This window comes from Cyrtonyx montezumae, unplaced genomic scaffold (genome assembly GCF_038088225.1).
Source record: "Cyrtonyx montezumae isolate F1298 unplaced genomic scaffold, pur_monq_1.0 scaffold_0, whole genome shotgun sequence".
Classification (NCBI taxonomy): domain Eukaryota; kingdom Metazoa; phylum Chordata; class Aves; order Galliformes; family Odontophoridae; genus Cyrtonyx; species Cyrtonyx montezumae.
The window spans coordinates 23,942,101-23,954,837 of record NW_027071824.1 but is presented as its reverse complement, the minus strand read 5'-3'; the positions used below and the strand labels follow the sequence as shown (position 1 = coordinate 23,954,837).

At 38.0% G+C, this 12,737-nt stretch overlaps 1 protein-coding gene across 1 annotated transcript in view; it reads right to left on the bottom strand.

Moving 5' to 3' along the window:
- The window catches only part of LYST (lysosomal trafficking regulator), a 75,496-nt gene that overhangs the window by 13,316 nt on the left and 49,443 nt on the right, over nt 1-12,737 (bottom strand). The window contains exons 24-38 of the mRNA XM_065730102.1: nt 12,314-12,491; nt 11,436-11,605; nt 9,865-10,095; nt 8,782-8,948; nt 8,170-8,322; nt 7,403-7,594; nt 6,612-6,790; nt 5,313-5,519; nt 3,954-4,130; nt 3,415-3,491; nt 3,028-3,216; nt 2,222-2,367; nt 2,047-2,143; nt 1,337-1,398; nt 898-953 (exon numbers count right to left, since the gene is read on the bottom strand). Coding sequence (XP_065586174.1) covers nt 898-953; nt 1,337-1,398; nt 2,047-2,143; nt 2,222-2,367; nt 3,028-3,216; nt 3,415-3,491; nt 3,954-4,130; nt 5,313-5,519; nt 6,612-6,790; nt 7,403-7,594; nt 8,170-8,322; nt 8,782-8,948; nt 9,865-10,095; nt 11,436-11,605; nt 12,314-12,491 — 2,281 coding nt within the window. The remainder of the gene's footprint in view (nt 1-897; nt 954-1,336; nt 1,399-2,046; nt 2,144-2,221; nt 2,368-3,027; nt 3,217-3,414; nt 3,492-3,953; nt 4,131-5,312; nt 5,520-6,611; nt 6,791-7,402; nt 7,595-8,169; nt 8,323-8,781; nt 8,949-9,864; nt 10,096-11,435; nt 11,606-12,313; nt 12,492-12,737) is intronic.

Genomic DNA, 12,737 nt, shown 5'->3' with positions numbered 1-12,737 from the left:
AACAATTTTAGTTGGAGTAATTTATAACCATATAGCACATCTTAAGTGAAACAGCCAATTTTGCTGTGATGCTTTAAGGCACAGTGACTCCATTCACAGAGATTTCCCATATTCCTTTTTCCCTAAGGCAGTAGGCAGAACATCATGCATATTTCTCAGTCCCTTCAGTACCCTACCCAATGCTACAGCACAAGAAAGCTTTCACTGGCACTTAATCTGAAATACTGGACAATGAGAACAAGTGAGGCTTGGCCATAAATTCTAATTCTGCTGGTTCTGCAAAGGACAAAAGAGCAAAATAGCCAGTAGCATCTCAAGCCACAGGGGCTGTGTGACATTGGATGCACAGAGGAGCTCTGTGTGAGCACTTTAGGACTTTCAACAGTATAACTCAGAGCTCAATAATTTCCATCAGAAGGATTGAGTCAATTCCAATTTCCTGAATAAAAAAAAAGTATTTTCTTGTATAGGATGGGGAGGGGGGGGTGATTTAGAACACTCTATATAAGGAAAAATTCAAGTAGCAGAGGTGCTGTGAAGTACACAACTCATATCTATGGATTTCTGTACTCCCTAGTACAGAATTTGCTTCTAGCAAGTTATTTTTCAGGTGCAGGCCAGTGCAAGCTCAATGCAGTTCTGCTAATGAACTCAGAGTAACAGACAGAAGGAAATAAAAGCTCCCAACATCACCCCCACCTGGCTTCCTTCCCAGCCTTGAAGATGGGATTTCTGATTCCACAGATAGCTGCAACAGGAACCCAAACAAATCACTTTCATGCACCTTGACTTTAGATCTAACTCCAGCACTTCAGGTAACATCAGTGACAGCAGACAAAAGCCATTCATGACACAATTCAGAAAAATAAAGACTGGACAACGTGATCCAACACTTACAGAATTTTCAATCGTGTCCGACGCATTGTCCTCAACGAAATACATGCCACACTTCCCTGCAGGAAAAAGTAGTTGCCAAAATGTACATGAAACTACTGTTGGTACACTGTGCCTTAATATAAACATTCAATGTTTAGGTGTTAAGGAAACTAAGAATAGTATCTGAAGAAGCAGTAGCTGATAAACAGAATATTCCATAACCTTTGGGAAGCGTGGTGCAACTTCAAAAATAACTACAGCCCAAACAGTATTCAAGCAAATACCACAGCTGATCTATAGGGTACATTATCCATGAGAAGTCAAGGAACTATTTTATCATATGCTATTCTTCATAACATATTCACAACAGTGATATCTTCAGAAAAAACAGCCAACTTTAGACATACTGCAGAATCGTAGACAGGAAAGAATACTGATGAGAACTGAAGATGGTATTTACCTAGCAGCAGTTCACCAGCAGTCTCTCTAGAAGGTGCTACACTGATACATCTTCGATTAACTCTGAAATAATTCAAAAGTTAGTGATGCTTACTTCCAGCATGTTCTTACAAGTAACAGCTTAAAGGCTACTGTTGAAAAAGAGTTCTCGACACCACAACTGTAAAGGTTCTAATCCCAAGGAGTGAAAGAAATTCGAAAGCAGTGTTCTGGGCGTACATACAAGCACATCTGTATTTAATTTATCGTATCATATGTTCTCTTCAGTCATTTTAGGCAGAATTAGTGTGTGTAATACACAGTACATTAACTTAATGCTTATTAACTACATAGTTCCATAACAATCCTAAAAGTGGGGAGGACGAAAGAATTTACTGACGTACCAGACATAGCTGTACTACCTGTACTGGATATAGAAGTAAGAAATAAAATCCCATCAGACTCTTGTTCCACGGAAGACACAAACTCACATCACAACACATGGTATTTGCTCTCACAGATTTCTGAACTCATAGAGACAAACTTTTAGAAATAAGAAAGTGTACACACATATGGTAGTTCTGATACTTGGCAAGTATAGCAGGAAAACCTACTACATTCTGACTATGTCTCTTACTTCACTCAATTTTCTTAATGCTCGCACAAACAGTGAGGAAGAGTTTTGTTGGCACAAGAGAAGGCAGAAAAGGAAGGCAGATCTTAAAAAGTTACCTTATGTGTTCACTTGCAGCTTTGTCCTTTACAGTTGAAGAGTGAGAAGAATGTGTTTTATCTTCAAATAGGTAAGATAAGGGAGGCTTTATTATTCCTATTAAGAAGAGAAAACGCAATAAAGCACTAGTATTCATTGTTATTGAGATCCACTCTTACAATATATTATAATTACCTTCCTGCTTCTGCCTGTCTGGAAGAAGGTACTTATTTGGGATAGTTAAGTAGCACCTCTGCAAGCGCCGCCTCTCTCTGTTTGGGCCCTCTGTTGGATCCAGCTGCCAAGAAGTTGGGTAATACACTGGGTCATACCAGAGCGCTCTGAAAAAATAAAAATAAATCAAAAGTTGGTTATAGTGTGATTCACTCAGGTTTTGTTTAAGTGGGAGAGATGTAGTAGTACAGCACTGGGCAGCTTTTAAAAGGCAATTATGTTGTTTATTCTCATGAGCTACCCCACTGAATTGCTGCATATGAACAACTACTGCAGGAAGAGAGCTCTCAGAGTTACTAACTCTGATGAAGACAGCAATACAACGCATTCAAGTATTTTGGAAACTCAGCTATTGCAAACATTAGTTCAGCAGTGGCAAAAGTATCATTGTTTAGTTTCATGTCAGAGCTCAACATCTTGCCATAAGCAGATTAGCAAACACAGTAGCTGGATGCTAGTATGAATGATACTAACAGAAAGTACTTTGTTATTCTATCACTATAATGCTAGATACTAAAACTTCAAGTTCTTCATGTGATTAAGCACAGCAAAATGTTATCTGACAAAAAAACCCACAAGTATCTTAGTAGCAGAAATACTACTTGGCTTACTGCTTTAAAAAAAAAGAATAAATCAGAAGTATTTCATATCACCATCAGATGATTAACGTATGTAAGTCACTCTAATTTTATGAAATCTACATTTCAGTCATCTAAGTAGGAGGAAGCACACATCAGGCATTAAGTGTCTCTCCCCTCTCCGCTTACCGATCATGTGTGAGCTGCTGAACAAGCTCCTGCCAATGTCTGCTGGCACTCAGCTCTGCCTTATACATCCCCCTGATGTGCTGGATAACTTTCTTCCTTTCCATTCCTTGTGAAAGCGATACAGCCTGTGTGATGTCTCCAGCTATTTTGGAAATATCTTTAGATTTCGTATCCAGACGTTGGAAGAGACTGAGGAAAAAAGAGCCATGCTTTAAAGAGTCAAGTCACACAAAAAAGGGAAGCAAAAGCTCTTACAAAATGCAAATAGCGTTGTTAAGTTCAAAAATCCCACACATCTCTAATAATCACATGGGTAAGTGTGATGGAACGTGCTAAGCACGCTGCACTCAGAGGGAGTTTGAGCAGTTCTTTTAAGAAAGCACTTACTTCTGTCGATTATTTGCCATCGTTTTCTCCCAGGCAGCTTTGTTCACACCTTCTTCCATCTCATACTTCTTCTGATCCTGAACAGAAATTTTGTTATTTCCTCCCGTCTCAGAAACTATTAAGCAGAGGCTAAAGGATGTTCCAGTTTAAAGGGAAGACTTTCGAAACTGTTGACCTTACCAGCATTTAAAAGAACATCTTCATTTCAATTACTGTCATTGTAATACAATTAGATGTAATTTTTTTTTTGCTAAGAGCCATAAAAATCCACTTTTTCCAGACCATTAGATACTAGTAGCTTACTGCAAGCTCACTCTTTGCTGTAAGTAATGTACTTAACCAAGAAGCAGTAACACATGAGATTGCTGCCAAGTGCTGAGCATGCTTAAGAAATATTCAGAACTCAAGGAGAATCCCAACAAAAAAATAAGCCATGCTCAAAGCAAACCAAAGTCTCTTCATTAGAGATCCTTTCCCATACAATAAGCAGTTGTTTTAAGCAAATCTACTTTACTTCAGAAGGTTCTTCATTCACAAACCTCTTTCAAAGCTTTTATTACATCCGGCTTTGGACTTGGGCTCAGTGGAATACATTTATAGCCACAACATTTTAATGTATTCGCAAAGTCTCCTGCTGCTGTTTGTTCCTCTTTGGTCATTTCATCAGTGTGATTGCACATTAACTCATACAGATATAGTACTAATTTAGGTCCATGCTAGAAAACAAAAAGAAGAAAGGCAGGAAGAGGTATGGTCATTCTCAGTTCTAAAATACATACAGCACTGAACTTGATTCTTCCAACCTTATTTTCCCTATCCCAACCAGCCAGGACTTCTACTTTTTCAGTGACTTACAGAAAATGGCTGCTTTGATGTCCAAAGACAAACTTAGAGAACTAGAAAGAACATGCTGAATGGGGTCCTCTGCATTTTTGAGCTTCTCCCAGCAACTTGGGACTTTTTAAATGGCTTATGGGAAAATCAATATTCTTTTGGAAATGCTTTGATCCTCCAGGTACACTGGTTATACTTCAAGTACGTATCAGAAGCTCCTAATCTTACCTCGCTGGATTAACAAATTAGAGCTAACAAATAATGAAGTTAAGCAGACACAGGCACTAAATGCTCTCACATGATGCTCCCAGAGAAGTTGCTGCTAGCATATCAGCTCTTTCCCTACTGTACAGGTGATCAGAAATGTTTAAGTGCAATAAGTTCGTCCAATAAGTACTTTCTCTCCTTAGTGTATCATGTATTGATATTATTTAATTCACGCAGAAGATCTCAAATGACAACGTTCCTATTCAGTAACAGGTCATGACTAAGAAATGCCTGCTCACAAGCCTGCAGTACACAAACTGACATGGATTATGATAAGAGAAAGAAGTGTGGGTTTTTTTCCCTTTCTTTTCGATCTCAGAAAGAGAAGCCATTCGGGTGTTTGAGTTTTAAGAACACAGAACACACAATTTCACTTAGAGAATTAAGACTAAATAAGGAAAAATAGAGCACTGCTTCAACTGATGACTGACTTACTCAAGATATTGTGGCCATCAGTTCTAACAAGTTTCAGAAAGTCTGCAGAAAGTCCAGGGCAAGCAAAATGCCTTCATTTATCTCCTTCAAACATCTTCCAGTTCCTCCTGTTAAAGCTAGTAGTACCTTTTGCTTTTATATGACTCGGAAGACACATAGTCAAGGCAATCAGAAGGAATCCCATCTTTGCCCATTACAAAGCTATCTACCCTCAGGAGAACAGAGTAATTGTGGATATCAGTGCAGGCTAAAACTGCAGTGAACAACTTCAGCCACCAACCCCATCCTCGTTTTAATTGTACAGTTTAAGGCAGAAATTTGAATCCAAGTTCTACAGACTTCTCTAATGCCCTAAAGCTTACCTGCAATGTTGGGCTAAGACAGTCGCACAGAGTCTCCTGATGGTTCACTTCACGGATCATCTCCAAAGCCTGCCTTCTTTCTTGCAGTGGCCTTGCTGGAGACAAGATGTGCACAACAAGTCTTCCAAGTTGTGTACGGAAAGTGTCCTTACATGACAAGAGGATTCTCTTCCACTGCTGCTTGGGCGTGCTCATTCTGCTAGTGCCCTAAATTAAAGGGACATCTTTTAGTCCTTACAGAGGGATAGGGCTTTCTTTTATAACTGATTTATTTACACTGCAAAAAGGCACAGTTAAAATAATCGAAGTGCAAAAGCAATAAAAGGCTTCTCTACCAAAATAAAGTATTTAATTTACTGTTTTATTGTATGTTTGAAAGCATTTTAGTAAAAAAATGAAATAAGGGTTTGCTTTTTCTGACAAGATGAAATTTTCCCTTAATATGCTCATGACAGGAACGCAGCTCCTTGTTAAACTGAGAACTCAGAGGGACTAGGCAACAATTAAAAAGGGGATATTGCGACAGGAGGTTTAAAAATCAAAGGGTTTGTTTTGATATATAGCTCATCCGCATTGTTCACTAGTTTGACAATAATGGACTATGTCAAAAGATTAGAAAACAGTCATTTGATTGAGATGCTAGGGCTCAAAGAGGCACAGTTTTGAGAAGCACTACAGGTAAGACATGATGGGAAGATAAGTGACCTAACAAACTCAATTTCCCAGAGCTAGAAACAAAATAAGGTTGAGCTAATTTTTGATGACTACAGAGAAATACAGATGCAAGGAACAGTAAGTTAATTAGCCCGATATAACATTTCAAATCACCAAAGTGAAACACAGTCATCTTGGAAAGGTTGACAGGTTAACACATCTATGCTAGAAAACAAAACTTCACAACAACTGAAAAAAGGTTCCACTTCCTGATATCCCACATCATCAGTTGTTAAATATACTACAGATAAATTGCTCAGATAAAAATACGTATTTTTTAACTTTTTATGCATCATCTGTGGATGTACAGCAAACCTCCTTTTACAGGGTCCAACAACAGACCTCAACATTTATTAAAGAAGCTGAGTTTTTCTAAATGCTGTGATTGAATCATAACAGATAAATTTTATATTTCATAACTGAAGAATAATTGGGAAGCTGAACAGGTTTTAACAATACCACAGCTGAATGGAGAGGCAGCAAGAAAACCATTCATGGATAGAAAGCTTCAGGTATAAGAAGTTCCTAAGAAGTGAACCTTATGAAATAAGCTTTTATGTGGAAAATGTGGCATTAGTTACTTACAGGGGATACTCTGATTCCTTCCACTAACATTTTGAACATTTCTCTCAGAAAGGGATTTGTTCTGCCAGGCAGCTCTTGCTGGATTTCTTCTTCAGGAACTTCCAGCTGGGATGCTCCAAGTCTGCTTTGACTTGCAGTTTCTGTTATACCCAGCATGTCAAAGCACTCTTCAGTAGATGCTTAAAATTTAACAGACAAATTCATCAGTAGCAGCTCAGCCAAGCTAATCCTAAGTTCCTCTAGCCAGCATCAAATCAAACATTGCCTTCACTACCATACTTCCTATACTAAATTACTTTAATTATCAATATGTAGACCTTATTTCAATTCCTTCATGAACCAGTTCATTCAACATTTGCAGCTAATCATGGAGTAGTTCAATTCTTCATCCCCACACTGAACATTTCTTGCTTCTATGGAATGTGAACTCACTCCCAAAGTCAAGTCTTGCTAACAAACATAGGCATTGCCAACACACAAACTGATGCATTTTAAAAGAGAAAGTAGAACTTCCCTTTTGCATTTTTACTTTCTGACTTCAGGTCATAATTCAGGCAGCTTGGACAGAACAATGTAGAACTACAATAGCTTACTCAATTTATTCAAATATCCAGAGTTAACTGTCAGTAATATAATGCAGCAAGACAAACTTCTGAGAGACTGATTATAGTTAACTCCATTAAGCTAGGATCAATAGCATTACTTTCCTTTCAAGCTCTCCAAAAGCAAGTATCCATTTGTCAGAAAACTCTACACTGGCACCGTCAAAACAAAAGAACACAAAATCCTACCTAAATAAATGAGTCTGTTCACAGCAAGGACAGTTAGCCTCTGCAACCTCTGTACAAACTCAGTCTCAGTGGCTTGGGTGGGATTTTCTTGACTCATTCTGCGTTGCATCATCATGGTAAACTCCTCACTTGCTACCGAACGCATTTTCATCAGCAGAGCATCAGACTGAGCAGGTGAAAACTTTCTGGAACCTTCAAGTAGAGAAACATTAAGATGTGTCCTAAAACACACCAAGTTAATCGCTCAGCTGCTGCCTTCATCAGATGCAAAGATCTTTGGAAGAAATCAAACACTTAAAATACACTAATGATAAAAGGAGTGAGTGCCATTTGGGCACTTGCTTCTTTCAAAACGTCTTATATTCAGAAATACAGAAAGAAATGGCAGCATAAAATTAGTGTCAAGATGAGATTTACTGAGCAACTGAAGTATTGCTGTGTAGGACAGATTTTAAGGCAATTTTATTCCTTTTTTTGCTGTGCAATTATTATAAAGGATGTCACATTTTTCATGCGTTTATTTTTACTATCAGAAGCTAGATATATCAATGCAAACGTGGAGTCACTTAGAATTACAGCATATAAACAAGTATTTTAAGTCATATCCATCTGCACCGATGTTGCTACAAGAGCTATTTCTAACTGCATTATCAAAATATTCCCTGGAGAAAAATACTCGTTCTATCATCAAAATTAGAGTTCAGCATAGATGTTCCCACTAAAAATACACAAAGACAAGAGTACAAGCACAGACTTTTGCTACTCACCAGCAATGCCTTTACGCTTCTGAAACATGGCACGATGCGCTGCAGGCAGTGATGGGGCCACACCTGCCTGCTCCTGGGCATCTCTGTTTGCTGTAGTTCTTATTAATTCAATAGCTGCTTGAAGAACTCTTAACTGCAGAGCAACTGCCATATCTACAGGAAGAAACACACACAGGACGTGTGACAAATTCTTTATAAGTATTCGAGAATTTTTACCAGATGTTTGTAAAAAAGAAGTAGTAAAAGAAAAAGTGTGAGACCTATAATCTTTGATTTCAAGGAAGCCACACAGAAAGCCAGCTTGCTATTACCTGGCACATAGAGTACTCACAGAAAAGTTGTTGAATTACTACAAAATAATACAAAATAAGCTAAAAAATGTTTTACAGATTGTTTCTATTCAAACACCCTGTATGAACTTACAGGCATTGTTCCTTCAGATTAGCAGTACACAACCACAATACAACCTTCCAAGAGTACTACTGAGGAGAACGATGATCTCAGAACCAGAAAATCCCCCCTTACTCCCTCAAATGGATTATCAAAGAAACTGGGTAGGAATGGATTTACTTCTCCAGTCCCGTGACCCCCTAGAATAAGCAGATAACTTACTTTGCATCCTTGCATTTTTGCTATTTTGAAGATGGCCCAGCAGCACAATGAGGTCTTCAATAACACGAAAATACTGTGAACCTGAGGAGCTGCAGGCATGAATTGCAACTGCCACCAGGAGCTGCTGTATATCGCAGGCAAGTAGCTTGTAGTCATTTAGGGGAATGCTGCAAACAAAGTTGTAATTACCAGAAACATTACAATGCTAGCAAACCATGAACTGTAACAAGACCTATTACTATTTTCCCTACTACTTCAGTCAGCCATATCTAGTATTTTCTGTATCCAATATCAATACACTATTGCTGCAAGCTAGGAAAATGTAATCAAAGACCTTAACTTTTACAAATTGGATGCCTGAAAAATCTTTATGACAGTCAAATTAAGATTATAAAAATTGTTTTTCTGATGGAACTTTGTTATAATAAGATTTGTAAGTTAAAGAACAGTTCCGAAATCTATATTTCTACAAAAGCATCTCAAAGAATTCAGGATAATTCCTCATTGTATAAGCATTCTGAATTTAAACTACCAGATAAAAATAAAAATCTACTTAGTTCTTCAGTGCATCAAGAATTAAATGTGCAAGAAACCCACTTCTTCTTTCACTGTATAACCTTTCTCAAAAAAGTACAGAGCTTCATTAGTTGTGAACATTATTTCAATTCCTCGACATCTCAAATATTAACATCTCAGGCAGCACAGGTGGGGTTCCTCATGTACTTCTGACATTTGCTATAGGTGTGGCACAATGCTACCAACCCTTGCACCTTTATTTTACTTTTCAAGTTTTATTACGAGAAGCATCCAGCACACACTCCGAAGCCTGCATTTCAAAAGGTCTTTTTTACTTGAAAAAGGCATTCAAAGGATACTGTTTATAAGCAGCCTGTTCTATTGTTTAAATCAAGTATCCAAATTCATCTTTACTTGGAGCTATAGTTAAGAGCTGCAAACTATAAATATAGTATTTTATATCTGTTCCCTGAACATTTTATAAAAAAAAAGTAAGAACAAAATACAGTTCTTGCTACTCTGAACATTGTGCCTGTGTTATCTTATAGCAATGGATAAAATACTCACTTGGTTTCCAGTCCATTGAGAGCAGCCAGCGTATTACACAGCACATACAGCAAACCATTATCAAGCAGCAGGTCTGCAACTTTCGAGCAGGAGTTTATAATTTGCAGCAGGAGACAGAAGCAGTTATGCAGCAGAACGTTATCATATAAAGAGTTCTCTATCAGGCCCAGAACAGGAATGACACACCATTTTTGAAAAAGTCCAACATTCTTGACATCTTCCAGATCAAATCTATTAAAATAAAGAGGTCAGTCTAATGTCCTTAGAACAGCAGCATGGCATTCACAGCATTTGTAAAGGCTACAATAGCAGCCTATACTAGCATTTTGGCAAAATGTAGGTGGTGATTTCTTACATTTTATTGGAGTAGCACTGTAACTATCACTGAAATAAGAGTAAAATAAAACATTTTGAAGAGCCATAAGGAAATAAAGTACCTAAAACCAGCTAACTACCAATGCTCTGCAGTGTAGATTTCATGAAAAGTTTTTTTTTTTTTTTTTTAAATCAGTAAACTGGAACAACTTATTTCCAGTAATAAATACTACAGCTGGCACAGACAGTATCAAGAAACCAGATAAAGCTTGGCATCACTAAAGTCACACTGACCTAGCAGCAGGTCTGATATCTTGTATCCATCACTGGTGATGCTTAGATCAAGTTAGGCAACTAACTTATTTCAATTGTAGCATGTAAAAGCCTTGTATTACTCAGGCCTTGTATTACCCTTGTATAAACAAACTGGAATACTCTAAGGTTATCATCCCATCACAGAACTACTAACGTACAATCCTAAAAGAACATGAGTCATAAGAATTAGCTTTCCAAACCCCTGAGACAGTAACAGTTCCCAGCTTTGGGGCTAGTTAAGCAGCCAGAAGGTTTAAGTATTGCAATTAAACAGAAATGGTTGCACTGAGTGAAGATCAAGCCAACACGCAGAAGTCATATGTGCTGCTGACTATGCTTAGATGCACATTCTCCTTGCACAATCATTAAGTTCTCAAACTAATCCCGAAATACACCACTTGCTTAGAAACTGTCTGCTCAAAACAAACCTGTTCCTGCCAGTTTCACTTGAACCAGTTTCTTTGGTTCAAGTAAGTGGCCCCACACTATCTGTGGGATGGGCTTTAAAGGAAACAGGAATTTACACTCAGGACCTAGCTAGGAAAACAAGTAGCATCAAGCTTCTTCCTCAATTACTTATCAAAATCCAGTAGCAGCAATCTAGTAGGATCACAGAGATTAAAAAAGTTAAGCTGACTCCAGTAAATTGGAAGTGTAAAGGCCTCTGAGGTCCTCAGAAGTCCTGAGGGTTTAGAAGATCCCAGCTGAGAGTACCCATCAGATGAAGGTGCTAACCAACAGCTTAAGGACCACACAATAGTCATAAGTAGCACTTAAAAATATGTTAAAGCAGCAACACAACACTGAAGATTTGTAAATGATTTTTTTTAAGGAAGGAAAAAAAAAGTAGCAATTAGAAAGCTATCACGTCTTTTCCTTTAGCAAGAAAGTTGTTAGTTCAGATATTAAGTTGCAGGATGCAAAAACAAAACATTACTTACTCTTCATCCAGGCCAACAGAACGGCCAAAGAGCATTTCCAAAAAGCACTCTACAACTTCCTGAGTCCCCTGGTGAAGGTAGAGCTGGTTAGCAAGCAAGGAGAAGCCACGATTCTTTAGGAATTTTTCCTTCTGCTCTCTCCTTGCTCTGTTGAAATACGCATCCAGCAACTAAAAATAAACATAATTGTGATATAAGATTTCAATATTTTAAAAACTATCATGAAAGCTTAGTTCTGAGATTTAAACAGTTGATCTCCAAGCCTCGTGATATTTCAGCAACAGTCTAGACTGCCCATTTCACACAACAGCTGAATTTATCTTTTAAATCTGAAGACTACTTCTGGTGTTCAGTCAAGCTCAAGGGAAACGAAGTCACATACGTAACAGGTACAGGATCACAGAGTGGTTTGGTTTGGAAGGGATGTTAAAAATCTCCTAGTTCCAACCCCTCCACCATAGGCAGGCAGAGACACTTTCCACTAATTCAGGTTGCTCAGAGCCCCTCCTACTCTGACTGAAGATTTCCAATGGTACGGCATCCAAACTTTTTGTGGGCACCCTCATCAAAGGATTTATTTCTTATATATGCAGACGAAATCTAAGTCAACAGATGCATTCGGTATCGTTGTCTTTGTTAATCCCCCCCACCTCGGTGTGTCATCAGGCTCATCTCAACAGATCATATTAATATCTTAGAGACTCTTTAGGCTTGGCATTTTGCTTTTCTGTTGCTCTTTTGGTCTGGTTTTTGTTTAAATAATCTGAGAGCAGAAACAGATCTTAAAATTGAGAAGTACGCCTAAAACAGTGAAGGTTTTTTAATGACTCTGATGCTAACTAAGCTAGCAGACTATTTCACGTTTTATATTGGCCTACTTTAATGACGCCTTGTTGTATGAGAGGAGATGGGTGGTTCACAAGAACTATAAGATAATCAGGTTGGATAAGTTTGTCCATCACATCTTCTAGCATGACATCCGGCAGTATTAGGAGAACTCCACGCAAGAGGTCGTATAATCCACAACAGATAAGCACAAGACAGTCTTCTGTATACCTGAAGACAAAGGAATGTTTTAGCACAGTTCATTGCCTAAAACAGGAAACAATATGAACACGTAATTGCCAGTTACTGCTAAGATTGAGGGGGTGGAAAAGGGGGAATCTGACAAACATTTCCCCTATGAATCAGCCTTTACTAGTATTTATTTTTGATGTGTAATATTTTCTTTCGATGTTGGATAACAAAAGGGTAATGTGATCAAAAATACTACGAGTTCTGCTATCTCCCCACAAATCAAGT